The 19,409-nt window shown below is 37.5% G+C and overlaps 1 protein-coding gene across 2 annotated transcripts in view; it reads right to left on the bottom strand.

Moving 5' to 3' along the window:
• The window catches only part of Taf1 (TATA-box binding protein associated factor 1), a 57,407-nt gene extending 39,196 nt beyond the window's left edge, over positions 1-18,211 (bottom strand). For both annotated transcript variants that reach the window (XM_089638391.1, XM_089638392.1), the window contains exons 1-12: positions 17,733-18,211; positions 16,024-16,097; positions 13,784-13,866; positions 13,551-13,659; positions 12,602-12,786; positions 11,770-11,935; positions 10,093-10,349; positions 8,375-8,574; positions 7,930-8,089; positions 6,332-6,566; positions 4,328-4,513; positions 3,548-3,720 (exon numbers count right to left, since the gene is read on the bottom strand). In XM_089638391.1, the coding sequence (XP_089494517.1) occupies positions 3,548-3,720; positions 4,328-4,513; positions 6,332-6,566; positions 7,930-8,089; positions 8,375-8,574; positions 10,093-10,349; positions 11,770-11,935; positions 12,602-12,786; positions 13,551-13,659; positions 13,784-13,866; positions 16,024-16,097; positions 17,733-17,958 (2,054 nt within the window). In that variant the 5' untranslated portion in view covers positions 17,959-18,211. The remainder of the gene's footprint in view (positions 1-3,547; positions 3,721-4,327; positions 4,514-6,331; positions 6,567-7,929; positions 8,090-8,374; positions 8,575-10,092; positions 10,350-11,769; positions 11,936-12,601; positions 12,787-13,550; positions 13,660-13,783; positions 13,867-16,023; positions 16,098-17,732) is intronic.
• Between the last annotated feature and the right edge of the window lie 1,198 nt (positions 18,212-19,409).

The raw sequence follows: 19,409 nt of genomic DNA, 5'->3' as shown, positions 1-19,409 counted from the left end.
AATGATTTGAAATTGTATTTCTGCATAATGTGTAAATTTATTCAAGTTCGAGAAACTTTTGAATTGAAACTCTTAAGTATACATCATACATCGGACAAGCGACAAAGTAGGTACTAAAATTATTTTATTGATTAATAATTCTTTATTTGAAATGTGTATTTCTTTTGGCTAAATGTTTGACAGATGTTGTAATTTTTCAAGTTTACTAACATTCCAAAGGTAATTTTTTTCTTTTGAAAGGCAATTATCCTGAGGCAAATATTTTTCTATAAATACTGTCAGTTTCACAAATCCTACTATTTCCCGTAATTTTTCATGGGTTTGGTTTGTGCTAGTACATAATCAATAAGATTGACAAGTGTGTGGATAAGGTAACATGGTTGACTTTTTATTTTATTTTTTATAGTGAATACCTCACAAGAGTCCCAACTGCTCCCGTCTGGAGCCAGTGAGACTATGGCATCCCCAATTGGGGGATGTTGTGAGGCTGAAGGTAAGTGGGGAAGGGAAAGAGGAAGGTGGGGAAGTGCCTGGCTATTCAGATGTAGTCACTAAACACGGTTAAAGCCATTTGGAGCAACGTTTCAATTCTGAATGGTGGTCTTACACCAGGGCGATACTGGTAGTATCTTCCACTCTGGAACGTGCCGCAAATTAGTATTTTAATTAATTAATTGTGAAATAACACAAATTAATCAAATAAAATTTATTTGCGCACGCCGGGTTCGAAACCGCGACCTTCGGAATGGTAGTCCAATGCGTTACCACTGGACTATGCCGGCCGTCAACTAGTCAGTAACTAGTGGTAAGATGTTAATAATTAGTTGGAGAAAGCATAAGGTTAGGGAAGACTGGGGATAAAGTAATGGGGTTTACTAATAACTAGCTTTTTGCCCGTTGCAGGCAACTAATGGGTAAAAATTAATTGCGTGGTGTAGTATTTGAATGTAGATGAGGCGAGGGTGTGGGACTACAAAATTTTATAAAAAGAAATGAATATTTTGAGAAAAAAGAGAGCCAAGGAGCTTACTGGTCATTTTTTCACCTAACTGTTCGGGTTGTGTAGGTCGAGACACGTAATTTGATACCCATATCGTATGTACGGTTTTTGTCACCGACATTCTTCAAAAGTTGTTATTTTGGAAAAAGAATTGCTCAATTAACACGCAAAATTTAAAAACTTTTAAAAATGTAATATGTATTTTGGCATATAAATGAAACTATGAGTGTGTGACCACAAATATATTAAAATATATGTATGGATAGAAATAAATGGATATTTTGAGAAAAAAAAAGTGCCAAGGAGCTTTCTGATCATTTTTTCACTGAGCCATTCGGATTTTGTAAGTCGAGACGCGTAATTTGATACCCATATCGTATGTACGGTTTTTGTCACCGACATTCTTCAAAAGTCCCAGCGAGTTTTATTTTGGAAAAAAAATTGCTCAATTAACACCCAAAATTTAAAAACTTTTAAAAATGTAATATGTGTGTTTGCATATAAATGAAACAATGAGTGTGTGACCACAAATGTATTAAAATATATGTATGTTTAGAAAGAAATGGATATTTTGAGACAAAATAATGCCAAGGAGATAACTGATCATTTTTTCACCGAGCCATTCGGATTCTGTAAGTCGAGACACGTAATTTGATACCCATATCGTATGTACGGTTTTTGTCACCGACATTCTTCAAAAGTCCCAGCGAGTTTTATTTTGGAAAAAAACATTGCTCTATAAACACGCAATATGTAAAAACTCTTATTGGAATTTTTTTTATTTTTAAATTTAAAATCCATACGTTATAAAACAACACTACGGACCTAACCTAGAAAACGGGCTAAAACACGCTCTCAGTACCTGCCTACCTAAGACCTCTACCCGGTACCATCTGTGTAGGTACCTGCACCTACTATTAAAAATTTACCGAAAAAATATATACATAACGCAATTAGGTACCTACACATTAAAAAATAAAGAGATAAAAACTTTAAATATGAATGGCTCCCAGGCTAACCTTACCCAACTTCTGCGCTCTGGGTACAATTTATAAATTTGCGTGACGCTATTGATGTAGTTTTTCACTACGGGGCGACGGTACCACTACTACTACTACTACTACTACTACTACTACTACTACTACTACAACTACAACTACAACTACTACTACTTGGTACAATTTATAAATTTGCGTAACGCTATTGATGTAGTTTTTCACTACGGGGCGACGGTATCCGTGTCAAATTATTTTTACCAAACTTTATTTTATTTCGTTCAAAAGCACTATCTATTTTTAAAAATATACTGCCAAGTAAGTACCAACACAGATTTTATTGTTTCTTTGAATTCACAACACTTCGCTGCTAGTCTATGATCGGCTATTATCTCTGATTAACCAAAAGCCCGATTGTTGGCATTTTCGGTTCAAATGGCAAATGTCAAAACTTTAGTCGGTTACTGTGAGACATTTTGAACCGAACGCCATCTGTGGGACGGCCGATTAACGTTCCAAAACCTTCGGAGGATGAATTTTTTCGATAATTTTAAAGGCAGACTGCGTGTTTGCTACGGAATGCAATCATCAAGTCGAGCGTGTAGATTTTATAAAAAAAGCATACCACGTGGTTTTTGCGGGACCACGTGACTTTCTTTTTCGCCGGGAAGCTCTCGGCCGCAAATCATTTTTTTGTGTGTTGGGCAATCCCGGCGGCCGGAGAGAGCACCGCGCACTTTCGTATGGCGCGCCGCGAGCGCTTCTAGTTTCCGCCGCCAGATGCTACTCAAATTTTTGTCGACAAATTACCCCGAACGAATATTTTGGTAAACATTTTCATACGAAATCCGGATTACTCGGTTTTTCGGTTTTTCCACCGGGTTCTATGCCGACGGGAAGGCGTCTCGGTCGACTTTCGCCTGAAGCCCGAAACATATGAAAGGCGACTTTTTTTCTCGCACGCGAAAACGAACCTAGAGTTTTTTTTTTAATTTTTTTTTTTTTATAGTGAATACCTCACAAGAGTCCCAACTGCTCCCGTCTGGAGCCAGTGAGACTATGGCATCCCCAATTGGGGGATGTTGTGAGGCTGAAGGTAAGTGGGGAAGGGAAAGAGGAAGGTGGGGAAGTACCTGGCTATTCAGATCTAGTCACTAAACACGGCTAAAGCCATTTGGAGCAACGTTTCAATTCTGAATGGTGGTCTTACACCAGGGCGATACTGGTAGTATCTTCCACTCTGGAACGTGCCGCAAATATACTATATATTATTTTAATTAATTAATTGTGAAATAACACAAATTAATCAAATAAAATTTATTTGCGCACGCCGGGTTCGAACCCGCGACCTTCGGAATGGCAGTCCAATGCGTTACCACTGGACTATGCCGGCCGTCGAGTTGTTTGAACTTAAGGGGGAGAGTGGTCGCTTTTTGCCTAAATTTCGGCGAGCAAAAAAAAACAAAGAAACTGCGTATTACTATTAATATAAGAAATTAATAAATAAGTGAAAAATGCAAGGTGGGAAAAGTGTGAGAATAGGCAACTGTACCTGGATCTGATGACGAGGAAGTCCGAGTGGGGCATGGTGTGGGGGTAGATGGGGGCGCGGTACATGTTGTTCTCCACCACCTGCTGGGACTGGCCAGGGGTCAGGATGCCCAGGAAGGGGGAGGTGTGGGCGTACGCCACCTCTCCGTACTTGAAGGACTTGGGGCCATTGTCCTGCGACACATAACAACTGAATCAAATACACTCAATCTATCAACTGCACCTGATAGATCCTTTGAAACATCTCTTTGTTTATCACACACATCATATTATGTATGTAACAGAAAGAGAGATATATTAATTGTTTCTTTACATAAAAAATGTAGTTTTACAATCCAATTATTAACCTCACTACGACTAATCCTTTAACAAGGTAACAGTGTGAAGCTCTCATTGGCAGGACCATACCTTTACATGGTGTCCGGAAACTAGAAGTACAAGCGTAAAACTGGTAACTTTACGTCAAATTTGAAGTCGATTTTGTGAAATAACTTTTTTTATTTGAGTTTTTGAGTAAAGTCCAAAAGTTGGAACTTCTAAGCTTAAAAAAAAAGAAAAAAAATTGGTTACTAGGGGGTTAATATTAGCTGTTTGACGTCTTTGAAATGTGTTGAAGCGAGGACCTGGCTAGTTATTTAACTTTTTAGTTGCTGAAAAAATGTTAAAAAAAATCAAAATGATCAGATCGAAAAACAAAAATATTTTTTGGGTTCTCTATAACGTATATTTACCAGTTTCCCGCTTGTTGTTTCTGGTTATAAATAAAATAATAATTTCTTACCTTGCCGGCGCATCTCTTGTAGTAGTTCTTGACCTTGGAGCACATTCCCACCTGGTTGATGAGGGGTGGATGCTCCTCACAAAACTCCACCAGCACCATTTCTCCGTCCCTCCCGCTGAGATCCTCACCAGAACGCATGAAGAACACGTCACCACCTCCCGAGGCCATTCGCTCCATTTCGCGTTGCTGTAAAATACAAAATATAAATAAATTTCAGTTTCTTCATTTTCAGGCTATTCTTATTCTTCTTGGTGGCGTGACCGTTCCACTTTTGGTGATTTGTCAATAAGTAAAACTGACAGTATACAGGCAACTCACATCGTAATATCATCATTCCGTGCTCATGTGGGAAAATAAAATCTGCTTTCCAATTACTAATCCTTTTAACAATGGTGCGCAAATTGCTGGCTGCGTAAAAAACTTCACTGTACAATATGTACATGTCCCAAATCGGGTAAACAAAACTTCGGGCACGTTTCTAAAATTTAATACTACACTTTTACAAAATGTTTATAACTCAGCCACCTCAATCAATTTCAGCAGTGCTACGCCAAGCCATTAACTTAAGATCGAACATTCATATCCTGCATTATTTGTCTTACTTTAGCGAACTTTACTTTTCTCGGCATGGTCTGGTTATTTCAATGTGCGCTTTTCGGTGGTTAATGTACGACTGATGTCATAGTTTATTCAAAGCATTCTTGAAACCTCCTGGTGCCAAAAATATGGTCATGTGGTTTGCCTTCAGCTCGTCGTAATGATTTATTTATCAAGACACACTGTCTTACTAATTAGATTCTTATACGCCAGTTTAACAATGGTATGATAAATCCGGCCTTAAGTGGTTTTAATCTTACAAACACCTTGGTAATAATTTGAGTTTTCACTGTTCTGACCTTACGCACCGCATTACACTTACACCGCGTTTATAAGTAAGAGTGTTGTAAAGGAATATTTTTTCAAGAACCATTGATAACATATTTAAAAATAACATAAATAAACTAAATATTGTGATCTACAAAATAGCCTGGAAAGGTGGAGAAAGATCCTGGAGGATAATGGACTAAAAATTAGCAGGAAAAAGACGGAATATTTGTATTTACCATTTGAAGACCCAAATGCTGTAACTCCTTCGATGCAATTGGATGGAGTAACATTAGCCAACTGTGACTCATTTAAGTATCTGGGCTCACTCATCCACAGAGACGGAGGATGTGCAGCGGATGTCAACCATAGGATAGGAGTGGGATGGATGAAATTTAGATCCGTAACAGGAATTTTGTGTGACACGAAAATGCCAATAAAACTTAAAGGAAAGACATACCAGACTATTGTTAGATCCGCGATAATGTATGGCTTCGAATGCTGGACTATGTACAACTCCTACTCTAGGCAACTCGAATCAGCAGAAATGCGAATGCTTAGATGGACGGCAGGAGTATCATTAAAAGATAAAATTAAAAGCTCACGCATTCGTGGTAGCCTGGGTGTCACTGACATAAACAGTAAGCTAGAGGAACGACAGTTAAGATGGTATGGGCACATAAGACGGAGACCACCAGACCACACAGTCAAGCAGGCAATGTCTATAGAGCTTCAAAGACAGTCATCCAGAGGTAGACCAAAGAACTCCTGGATGACCCAATGCTCCAAAATCCTACAAAGAAACGGCCTAGATGAAAGCGACACTCAGAACCGAAGAAGCTATAACCTGAGAACGAGAAGAGCCGACCCCAACAGCCTACCTAGGCAATGAGTTGGGATAGTGCTAGGAAGAAGAAGAAGAAGATAAATAAACTAAATATCACACCGATTCCGACACGGGTTGGCAGATAGAACGGACCACCACACAACTCGGTCTAGGCACACACTCCTTGCCTCATTCATGTTGTTATATTGTCTCATACATACTCATCTACTATTATGACTCTTGACACAACCTGACTCAAGTGTATTTTGTACATATAGTGCCGGATTAGTCAGATTCTCTGTAAAGCGGCTTACCTTGGCCTTCTTCTTGATGTGCTTGAGTAGGGGGAAGAGTGGGTGGGGTCCCTGCGAGGAGAGGGGGCCATGCGAGTACTTGCGCAGTGGGGGACGGTGGAATGCGCGAAGGCGCGCGGGGCCCATGTGCGTCTGCACCAGCGGTGCGCGCAGCTCTACCACCGGCGTCGAGTGCTGAATGAGCTGGCCGCCGCCGGCGCGCAAGCGCAAGGTGGATGACCGCGCCGCGTAGAAACTGCAACAAGCATTACAGATTTGATAAAATTAAACCTGCATTAATATAAGAAGAAGTAACATTTCTAAAAGGACCAACACGCACCCCAAAATTTTTCCACCGCTGATTTACAATTCGGTGGAGATACTGCGGACAGTGCCGTACGGTATGAGTGCACCAGTACAAAGGAGTTTTGATTTTATGTTATTGCGCTACTTTGTAGTTTCACTGGAAGTTTGTAAACGAGTTGATTGTGAGCAGTGAACAGATAATCTCAAGAAGTGTGATCTAAAATGATTTGAAAGAAAACCGATGTCGCCAGTTCTATTTATTAATTTATTTTTATTAGCGACTTTATAATTAAACATGTGTAGATAAGCATAAAGATGTTTGAAGAAATGCAGTTTAACCCGTCAGGATAATTTGTTTAGTTTTGTGAATAAACAAATTTTATTCGTAGTCAATTTGTTCACTTTTGGGAACAGCTCATATGGTCAGTCTGATAGAAATTGTGGTGTCTCCCTTACCATTATGTGAGAAATATGATTTAAACTGTGTTAGAAAGAGAAAACACTACACTTTTTATTCAAATGTTGAAGTTAACTACAGAAGATTTAAAATGTGCACCTTTTCAGTTCCAACCGCAATTTGAGAATTTTTTTATTTTTATCATTTTATATGAAATGACAAAAAATGAGGTGACAATCACCTTTGTAATATATTTTTTTTATTAAAATGCGTTTTTTTTTTTTTCACTAACATCAGTAATTTTAGTTACAAAAAAAGTTAGGCGAGAATTTTTTTTTTTTATGTTTGCATTAAAAAATTATATGTTTATTTCTAACAATAAAATTTGAAAGCTTTTTTCATCACATATAAAAAACTATTTTTATTTTTCGGATACATTCAGAAAAATTCAATTTATTTGGATTTTATTCCGAAAAATTCCGAACTTCCAACAGCATCTTTAAGAAATATAACGGTTAATATGCCAGAGCTATTTTTTGTTTTTTCTTAGTCCTCTCACTAATTTACATAACACCTTTCGACCCTAGGCTACTGACAGGCCAATGAAATTGGTTATTGGTTCAAGAAAAATTACGATTATTGAAAATGAGGGAAAAGTTAAGATTACTTCGGACACACAGATACGCTCACCACATACATTTTCTCTTCCGTGGTTCTTACACGAGAAGTTTTATACAGCATGATTGTTGTGTTTGACAGTTTAATCAAAAGCCGAAAAGGGCCGAGAATCAGCTTTTAATAGGGACATTGAAGTATAAATAAGGCATTGATCATCAATTTGATTGGTCATTAAATGTGATGGAGTGATTCAACTACTATGATTGACAAGCAATAACACTGATGGGGGTATACTGACACGTCGTTGGATATGTTGAAGGGGTCCCTATCGGGGGACTTGGGAGGTGGGGGGGGAGCGTCTTCTTGTAGCACGCTGATGACCCCCGCCTTGCCCAGGAGCAGCTTGGACTTCTTCACGTGCGGATGCGGGATCTTCACCTTGGGCTGCGGACCTCGCTCTGGAATACATCAATTCATTTTACAGTTGTTGTACTATTGATATATGGTTTGTAGTCTTTACCACTACTAATAGTATAAGGTTCTGATTACTATGTTTATTGTTAACCGAACACAAAGATTATGGATATGTGATTACTAGTTGCGAGCTGAGATGTGAGAGGGAGATCAAACTAAAACATGGGCTTTTATACAACTATAATACATCTGTCTCGCTCTACACTGATAGTCAAGCACCTGACGTGACATGAAAAACAAAATCTAATTTGTATAGTGAATATAGTCACCAGCTATGATCTTGGACGGATCAATGTCATCGGGAATTCCAAGCACGATGTTCTCATCATTGGGATCCAGCGTCAGCAGCTTAGGCTCTGGCAAGGAGGTCATGGCGGCCGCGTCCCAGATCACCTCTTCCTCCCAGCGGCCGTACACCAGCTCCTCGTTCTCCACGGGGAAGATAGAGTACCATGTGTCATCCTCGCCACTGGAAAATGTTCTTTGTATTGCATGGAAATATTGAAGACCAATGGCTAAGGGCGCCCGCAGATGAAAGACTTTATTCGCGGCGACAGTCGGAAACTATTCCAAAACGGATACAAATTCAAAAAAGTCTCCATAAAAGTCTTTCATCTGCGGGCGCTCTTAATGGATAGACTTTGGCGGTGACCGGATAACTCACCAAAATAACAATTCAACACACCTTCAAAAAGTGATATAAAGTCATGAATATTATTGATGCAACAAAAAGTAAATTAAATTGGTCACGTACGTTAGGTTTAATTTTTTTTTCATCGCTTTTAATGACTTTTTATCACTTTTTAAAAGTGTGTTGAATTGCCATTGTGTTGAGTTAACATGGAACCGACTTCGGCATATTCTTGTGCAGTTGGCAGTTATTAGAAGTGATTTGTTAGACTGCAGTATTTTGTAAATGCAGCAGATGTCTTTAGTCAATTTGCAAATGCTAACCTAGAGCTGAATTTATATTATGAAACTAGTTGCACGAAATTAGTTGCATGACATTAGTTCCACTGGTAATTTCAAGAGTAACCAAGTAGTTTTATGAAACCAAATTAGTTTTGCGCCTTTTTTGGCAACACTAGTGTCATGCAACTAATTTCATTAGGTAAAACGTGATGAAACTAGTGTTGTGAAAATGCTTCTGCTTATTATGCATTGCAAAAAAAGCTTTGATGCTGATGGTGCCATGGTTGCTGTGATACTAAGGATTACACACCACTAAATTTTATGCAATTTCTCTATTCAACTTCAAATATTTGGTATTAGTGAAATTAATTCCAACATGCATGAAAGTAGTTTCATAATGTAAATTTGCTAACTAACTAACTAAACTAACTAACCATCACGCCGTTTCCCCGCAGGGGTAGGCAGAGAGGACGGACCGCCAAACAACTCGGTCTTGGCATACACTCCTTGCCTCATTCACATTCATACATCGTCTCATACATACTCTTCTATTATTCTGACTCTTCTTAATCAAAAAAGGTTGTGCATTGATGGGAAGAAGTCTCAGACAACCGGGAGTCATGTTGTGGAAACAGGAGACTTTGCTACGATAGAACATCCAATGAAAACACTAAACTACTAAACACTCTCCTGTTTCCACAATAGTGGAAACAGGAGAGTTTGCCATGACAGAACATCTAATGAGAACACTAGGGCTAATGTCAAAGAAATAAGTGAAACAAGAGAGATAGCACATTGGGTCTACGACGTGAGTGTTTATGAAGCTATACGGACCGTACCTGAATTAATAATAATTTATTGACGAAGATAATATCAACAAAAATATGAAAAAGAAGGACACAGAAAATAAAAAAAGGTAACCGTCACAACTGGGACTTGAACTCAGCTCCTTTAGTTTTATGAGACTGGTAATAATAACTCAGCTGATAGGTGGAGGTCAAAGTTGGATAACATAAGTGAGCCAGAGTGCGATGTAACTGTAGAATGTAGGTTTATCATCTGATGAATGACTTACGCTCCAGGAGGTGGTTGCTTTGGTAGATGCGGCAGGGGCGTGCGGCCCGGGTGCGAGAAAGCCTGCGCCGTGCGGTTGCCGGAGCTGGGCAGCCACCCTGCCGCATTGGTCTTGCTATTGAGGCGCGCCAGCACCTTGTGCTTTATCTCCGTGCCGTCCCACACCACGTCGTCCTCCCACTGCAGCTGCGACACCATCAGATATGCCTCGTCCGGGAACACCTGCTCCGATTCGGGCTCAGGATCGGACGTCTCTTCCTGAATGCAAAGAGAAAGAGGGCAGTTGACTTTATAGCTGTTCAAATATTGATAAAAAAGCATCATATATATATTTATATATATACAGTTGTTTTATCAGTGGAATCAGATACTGAGAGAGATTTCACAGCTTTGGATATTTAGCACACCCGCAACCCGCAACTAAACTGTGGTAAGTCAAAATATTATGTCAAACGTAATGGGCTTTGAAGTTTTCATGTGTATTGTGTATTACAATTTGAAAGTATGAATTATTTATTATTATTATAATAAATAATTATTTGCACTATAGAAACTTATGTACTTGTATCTCTTGTTTACTTACTTACTTACTCTCTAATGTCATTTCACAATCAAATGCCACATATATTTGTAATTCTTTTTTTTAAATATTTCTACGATTTTAACTGTGACATGTTATCATTGTTTATGGTATATTTATACCGTTGATATTAAATAAATTGCAAAATTACCTAATATTTAGAGCTACAAAATAACTGTACTGTATTATAATCTCAAGTGACCTCCCACTTAAGTATAGTCCTGTATTTATATTATCTGCCTGTACAGAATATACATATGACACGATTAGATGAACCAGATACTTAAGTTAGCCACAAGTCGATAATAGTTTGTCTAGTCTATAGTTAGTAATATATTGTATATAAATAAAAATGTTGGTTTGTTCGAAATCATAAATCTCCGAAATTTTTTCACCGATTACTTTGAAATTTTGACACAACGTTGCATTTGAATATGCGTGTTTTTGTATACCTACATTATATAGATGTCACCTGTAACACGACGTAAAAGCAACATATTGTTTATCTATCTGCACAGACAGACTGAGCGACGCGTGGCGAGGTATAGCTAGTTAGTAATAAGATAGATCATTGCAGAAATATATTATATATTTGTACAGCGTCCTTGAGGTTATTTTTCACAAAAACGGCGCAATACAAATATTATAACTGCGCATTATAACAGTTTAGCCTCTTGTGTGCCGCCGTTGCTGATAGGCATTATCATTTTACAATTATATAAACAGATTTTCTGGTAAGACAGTACAATTTAAAAATACACCATTTTCAGATATAAGTTATTACAAAAATAGAATTGAAACAAAAAATTTGTCTAAAAAGACTTTGTTTACTGTAGCACACTGTTAAGTTAGTATGAGATCTGATATTTTTTGGTGGGCTATGAAACATAGTAACAAACTCAAAACACTTGTTTTTTTTTAAACTCATGGCAGATGTGGAATTGCAATTAGGAGTGAAAACAGTTTTGCTGGTATGTTATGAAGGGTAAAGTTGACACACTTACAAGGATCTGCATAAAACGTATATTGCAGAAAGGAAGAAACATGAGTCGATAATTTCTATGATCAAAGCTCTTATAGTAATATTGCGTTCCGTACCTTCAGCTTGAAGCCATAGTTGAATCCCTCCCCGGACTCGGGCACGTTAAGCATATCGTACCAGACCTGGGCAGGGCCGAAGCGCCAGTGCGCCGTGCTCTGCTTCTCCGCGCTGCCAGGGTTACCCGCCTGGCCACTGCCCACCCCGCTTCCCTCCGTGCAGGGCCTAAGGGATACAAACAGTAGTTGTTGATTAATAAAAATATAAGCAGCTAAAAGCAAAACCGCTGATTTCTCCGTTGTTATCTCTCTGATATTGAAGAATTTCCAGAAATTCTTTATGTTTAATGTTTCTGATGTCGATCAGCTTATAAGTATATCTCACAAGTGCGTCCTTGTCTGCACGGTGTAGACAGGGGAACTATATCGTCACACGGTTGGGCAGGCTGTAGGAAGAGATTTATTAATGTGGGTCTTGAAGAGGCCAAGATTATACGAAGAAGGAAAAACAGACGGCAGTAACTCGATACTTACACAAAAGCGAGTCGAAGAAACTACTCGTTCTAATGAAGCCAATATTAACTGTGGAAGGTGTTCCACTGGTGTCTGTTGAGTTTCGCTTACGTGCAATGGTGTACAGGCAATCAATGAGACTAGCTTCTTCGAGCGGGTTTTGACTGGAATATTGATGTATTTAACTTGGGCATCCAACCATAGCCTCCATTCAATTGAATATCTTTTACCAGCAAGTATGGGGAGTAGGTACTGAAAGGCAAATTACAACACAGCTTTCAGGGGCAGGACAATAGCATTGTTTCCTGGTATTGTTTCTGAGTCAGGTTGCAAAGTTGTACACATAATAATACAGTATTGTGATTGCACTGGTCCTTACCTCAGCAGTTTGTCCTCATCATCGGACATGGGATCTGGCGGCAATTGGGCGGCGGGGTCGGGAGGAGGTGCGTCGCTGGAGTTAGAGTTGCTTCGCCGTCGCCGTCTGCGTCGTCGCACTCCCCGCCAGATCTGTGGCAGCGAAGATGCCTTGCCGGGTCCAAACAGACGGGAAAATCGTAACACCTGAAAAAGGAGAATATAGTTTGATATAGATTGAAGAATGCTCTTTCCCCAAATTTGGCAACATTCATAAGAGAGGGTTCAATCAGTCTATTTAGACCATAAGATTAATTTTAAACTGAACTCTTTCTGTGATTTGAAGCTAGTGTAGGTAATGTGAAATGTAGACAGCATTTGGTTGCACCGCATAGTTGATATAATAAATATATTAGTATCACAAATATTGTACTGATGTCATAATAAATACAAGTGAATTGTTGTTGTTGTGACAAGCTAAATCTCTGGGTCAAATGATACTGGAGAAGCAACGAATAGTGAATTGGCCGGATACCGGCTATCCGGGATGTGCCTTGACCAGATAACCGGCCTAAGCTTGAATTGTGCATGCAAGAAATGATACATTCAAGGTCAAACTCGTCAGAGAACACATGCGAAGGTATAGTTGACGGCACGAAACAATGATCAGCTGCGCGATTTAGTTCGCTGTGTTTGGTCAAAAAGTTTGTCTTTACTAACCAAAATTTTCCAGTAGTAAATTTTAAGTACTGAGTACCCAACCTAGTGGTTTGTAATAAGTTTTAAAAGAAAATATATTCTATTTTTATTTTGTCTACTTGTTTTATTTACTTTTCAACTATACAGTATCAGGCTGGATAGTAATAAAGTGGCCGCATACTGGATAGTAACAGGATATCTGTTGCATCTCTAAATTATCACAATAGGAGGATCAGGTTCTTAAATTGGTATTACACTGATTGTAGAGTTACCTTATCCACTCTGAAGTCGGGAAACAACTCCCGGACATCCACATTGGCATACTTGGAGGGCAACATGGCCGCCAGCGGAGTCTCCAGACGGCGGGGCTCTCCTTTGGGGCTGTGGAAAACAATTGAATTCAGTTATTACTCAAATTAACCCCCCAACCGGCGGGAAGCATCTATATTCATTTCATCGCGCTTGCCTCTTGAACATTAAAACTACAGGTCAATAAGAGACTCACCTGGAGGGAGCTTGTGGAGGCGGCATGAGGCTGCCGTCACCTTCCATGTCTCCATCGTAGCCAGCTTCATGAGCTATCTCGGCCTGGAGGAATCAGTGATAATAAATTTATTTATTTCTTAAAATTATTAAGCCCCTTTCTAGGGCCTTTTACATAGGATTGACAACATCAAGTACACACCGGCTTTTCAAAGACAATTCTGGTTCATCGCTCCTAAAATATACAATGCATTGAACACTGATATAAAGTCAATTAATTCTATATCCGTTTTTTACTGTTCAACATTGGATATTAGAAAGGGGAAGAGTTTTCTTTAAAGAATATATGAGTTCCTAACACTGTTTAAAAAAAAGTTTTAACTCCATAATTTATTTTTTTATATCGCTAAATTCAAATGTGACCGTCAAAGATATTAGAAGAACGAGATGTGCTACGCGCAGTTCGTACTGAGTGGAATTGTTTTGCCGAGTGTCGCCGGTTTTGTTCACCAATACTACTGCACACCTTCGCTTGCGCTAAGGTATCCGCACTAATACATAGAACAGATTTCTGTGCGTACACGTCCCGATAACGTTCAAAGTACCCTAATTAGGTAGTACTCCGGCTACGGTCCGGCGGCCAACATAGCATATCTCGTTCTTCTAATATCTTTGGTGACCGTAAATAGGTACATTCCTAGATCAGTATGTATCAAGATTAACCTGAGTAAAAGAAAAAATAATAATGATATAAAATAATTTAGCATGTACATATTTCTATTTTATTTAAAATATCTTTTTAGCAATCAGTTTTATCTTTATTTTTATTTCCAAATGTAATTTTAAAAATTTGTTTTACCATATTAATTTCCTTATCCCTTATATTTTTAATTTTTATAATAACAAAAATTATTTTTTTATTCTTAAATAAATCATGTACTACTGCCATAATACGGGCATGAGCCTAGTATGGTAGTTGAGAAAATCATCAAAATTGTTATCTTTTAAAATTTATAAAATAGAAAAAATTAAATATTGACTTTTTATCATGAACATAAAAGGCCCTGTTCTATTTGAGAACAATTTGAATCCACGGGGTGTGGGGGAAGACATATGAAAATTGCCTGTACCTACTTAATTTTTTTTAATGACATCCCATTCCCTGTCTTATCAAATACCCAAAAAAATTCATAAGCTCTTATAATTGCCTAGCAATATAAAAATAAATCTTTTAAACCACTTTAAATCGTTTCAAAAGTTTGTTGTACATGATTGTAAGTAAGAAAAAGCCAGGCAATTTCCCCTCACCATAGATTTGGCTTCAATATTAAAATTAGTTTTTTAACTCATCGGGATTGCTCTAGTAAGAAATAAAAAAATAAAAATCATTCATACAAACCGCACTAATACTCTGTTCACGGCTATTCTACCGTGATATTGATGATGCATACAGACACCGTGTTTTTAGTTGCTGCAGCAGTATTTAGATTCATGCTTTTTATATAATATATTTCACACTCACTGACCAATAGGATGCATGATCTGGGCAACAAGTATTGGGGGTTCTATTGATATATTTATTGACTACATTTATGAACCAAGCGTAATCTATTCCAGCACTTTGTTGAATCCTACAAATTAGAGTAGCGTTGGTAATGTAGTTTTAGTGATTTATCTGTATTTTATGTTACTGTTAGATGTTTTACTAATATTATTTTATATTCATAAGCTTTAATTTTTTGTATAATTTTCGATAGCTTACTAGATATATTCTGTTTGCAAAAATGCATGTAAAAGCCCAGGTGGTCGTAAAACCTAATAAAAAATAAAATATATAACTGAATTGTCCCCGCAACAATTTTTTGTATTTTAGTGATAAATTGAAGATCCATTAGTATTCTGGGCAATGAGGAGTACACATATATATATATATATATATGGTAGTTAGTCCAGAATTTCTGTACAAAAATAAACACCGACTTCTATTATTACGTAGTGAATGTCAGTGCAAGCAATTCTGGATCTACAAATGCATCTCTTAATTTTATATATGTGTAAATACCAAGTCAGTGAAAATCCTTCTGTCCAACAATTTAAGCATATTTAGACAATTTACAAGAGAGATGTGGTTGAACAAAATTGCTGGAATAATTAAAGTGATATTTTAATATTTCATGCAAGTTGGTACAAAACAACATTAAGCTGACCAACCTTCAGATAGAGTAATATCTTTGAATACATTAGACTTTGATCAAGGCTCACCTGGCTCGGACAGTCCTCAGCTAGTTCTGCAAAGTCGAAATAGTCCACGGCTGAGGGACTTTTCTCACGGAAGTCTAAAAAAAATCTTTGTGTTAGCTTTATTTGTTTAGAGCAGTGTCTGCTAAACTTTTTTTACTTCATGGCACACTGGTGAATGAAATTTGTTCGGTGGCACACCAAATAAAAATGCCTGAAAAAGTAAATGTTTTTTATTAAGATGAATAAAGGAAATCAATAGTGCAGGGAACATAATTTAGCTTAATTATTTGCTAAATTATGGCAAATATAAATTTCCCATGAAAAATTATGGTATAGTCTGATTTCTTGAAACATCAGTTCCAATTTAAAAAATGACAATTAAAATAATTTTCTGTTAAAATATTATTTATTTATTATTCATTAACGTCCTATCGGACTTTTACAGAGGAAATTGACAATTTATGTTTGTAAGTGTAAATTATATTATAGGTAGGTACTTTATTGCTTGTCTGAATTATTGACATGTAAATTTCAAACAGATCGGAGTTCATCGTACCAAAGTTACAATGACTCACAGACCCACAGCCGAAATGAGTATGTTTATAATAATAATAATATTTGTTAATTTATATAGCGCTGTTTTTATGAAAAATCACCTAAAGGGCGCTGTACAAATATATTTATTAAATAATAAATACTAAAACTAGTGACTTACGACTAAGGCCTATAAGTACTGTCTTAATGACATATATATTTACATATGTAGAAACATATACATATACACTTACATTTCAAAATACATTGATAAATACTCTTTATAATTTTACTAGCGCCAGGAGAAGGAGTTTTCTTCCTATTTCTCACACGATCGTACATGGGTTTACCACACATTCAGTCTGATTTCATCCTTCCTCTGCCAGTTCTATACCTCACTGCCATACATCAGGGCAGGTATCAGAACTCCATAGTGAACTGCTAGCTTCACTTCTGAATGAGATATGACTGAGATTTTCACTACCAAAATTAGTCTAATTAATTTTTGGGTTATTAGTCCTATAATCATGGGCCCTTCTTCCACAGGGATATGCAAGTATCCGATACTCGACGATTCGAGTATCTTGGTGACTACCGCCATACAGATGAGCGGAGGATTATACACAGGCAGTTGCTGACTGTAAACTCATTGGTGACGTCAGTCTCCAGCGATCAGCCGGTCGAAGTAGTTACAATTCATAAATATGATAGTCTCGTCATCATTAGTATCAGACATTCTGTAATAATGCGTGGCTTTAGATCAATGATAGGAACAAAACAGTCAACAAATATGATATCTACAGCAGTTGTGAGCGAGGTTATGTAAGCTAGTTTCGACGTTTTAAGAGGTGCGACACGGTACTCGTGATTTCGACGGTGCGTGACAAGTGAATACACAACATCAGTATCAGATACTTGCATATTCCTGTTGAAGGGGTAAATATACAGAAAAGTGGGACACGGTTAATACGCACTTAATTAATTACTTCGTACCAGTTAGATAAAAGTGTCATAATTACAAACTTCACACAACATCTGACAAGAAGTCCCGATAACCTCCTTTGAAAGGATACCTCCTTTGATACCAGGATGACGATTCTATACGGTAATTCAGGTGCAAATTTCCGCTTCTACAAAAGTTGTCAACAAGTTGAGTCAATGTTTATGCATGCAATAAATTAATGTTCGATATGTACCTCTGTTCTTATCATCTTCCGACGGTTCATTGCCAGGTTCGATGACTTCAGCCAGTAAGGATCCGAGCCCCATTCTGCCGAGGGACGACAGCATCCGCTTAGATTCTCCATCGAGGAGATAGTCATCTTCCAACTGGCCTGACTCATCAATATTACCGAACAAGAAACCAGTTAGGTCCACTCCACCACCACTGCTACCCGAGTCATTATCGTCGCTATCCCCCATGTTGATACGATCAATTCAAAATTCCATTCAATTTGATATCAAAACAAAAACAAAACTAAGTGGTTATGTTATGTTGACAACTATTACTTATTTACATTGATGTATGGAATTTGTCTGTAAATTTTGTAAGCTAAATAAAAAAATGCGTAGTTATTTGTATTGAACATTAGTTTTAATTGTGATTCAGCGAAAACAAACAAAATATTAAGAAACAAACCACCGCGGTCTAGCGCGGCGGCCGAAATATTTGACGTTTGACGTCTAATTGTTGTCTATGATTTTTTCACTTATCTCATATACCATAACGGATAGACGGTAGAGATTGCGATATTGGTGTCCCGGTTACAAGGAACCGGTTCCATTGCTGTCACTGGAGCCGTCGATGTTTTTTCTCCGAGGAACCGGCTATTTTTAGAACCGGTTCTTTTTGGAATATTTTTGATGATAAATGAAAAATATGAATTGGTTCGAAGGATCTTACAATATTACAAGGTTAGCCCGTACAGGCACTTTTCGAAAAAAAAAACGTAACGGGCCGCTTGTAAACTTGTAACGTAGTTGGGATCCCGAAATAAACGATCACTTGATGGTCAGCCGAATCAGCCATTGTTCATCATGCGATCAGTAATAATATGATAGCCGTTATTAATTCTATATTTGGTAAATATACAGAACAGTTGGGCACAGTTAATAGGCACATTTTATTTTTAAAATCTTTTTTGTTTCAGTTAGATAACAATTATAAACAACTGTTTCAGTATCCGGAAATTGAAAAAAAGCATTTAAATAGTTATTTCGTTAAAAAAATGGTATTTTTAATAAATATTATAAAAATGTATTAAATCTCAATCTCTTTTTTGTTCTTCTCCCACTTTATTTTATATGAAAGACTACACTGCGTGCAATGTTTTTGTTTAACTTTTTATTTATTAAAAATGAGTGCTTTCATATGCACATTTACTACTGTTTGGTTCGCATTATCATGGTTATAAGTTGTCGTATTGGACCTTTACTAAAACCAAACAATAATAATTATAACGGTGTTAATGAATGAACGGAGATGGATAGCCCCGGGAGATTCAGTGCGGTGAAAGGTGAGAGGAGAGGCTTGATGGATCATATCTCCCTCAGCCTCGTGCCCATTATTGATACACAGTACCTACTAATTTACTCAATATACCTATGTATGTATAATACCCTCCGTAGTATGGTGTATACTTATGATGTATGGTAATAAATTGGGTATTCAAGCGATAGATGGCACTAGTCATAAAGCTTACTCCAGAGTCCGACAGATGTCGATAGAGTGTAGCAATTGCCTGTGGGATATTATTGACAGACAACAAGCTTCTAGAAACAGAGAATTACCAACCCTCGGGTAATGAACAGTGTAGCGAAATCCAGACTAATCAATAGTTACGTAAATAAACACAATTATAGTAAAATAACCT

The sequence above is a fragment of the Hesperophylax consimilis genome, chromosome 12 (assembly GCF_061612785.1).
Source record: "Hesperophylax consimilis isolate HC1 chromosome 12, BYU_Hcon_1.0, whole genome shotgun sequence".
Classification (NCBI taxonomy): domain Eukaryota; kingdom Metazoa; phylum Arthropoda; class Insecta; order Trichoptera; family Limnephilidae; genus Hesperophylax; species Hesperophylax consimilis.
This window is presented reverse-complemented; position numbering and strand designations above follow the sequence as displayed.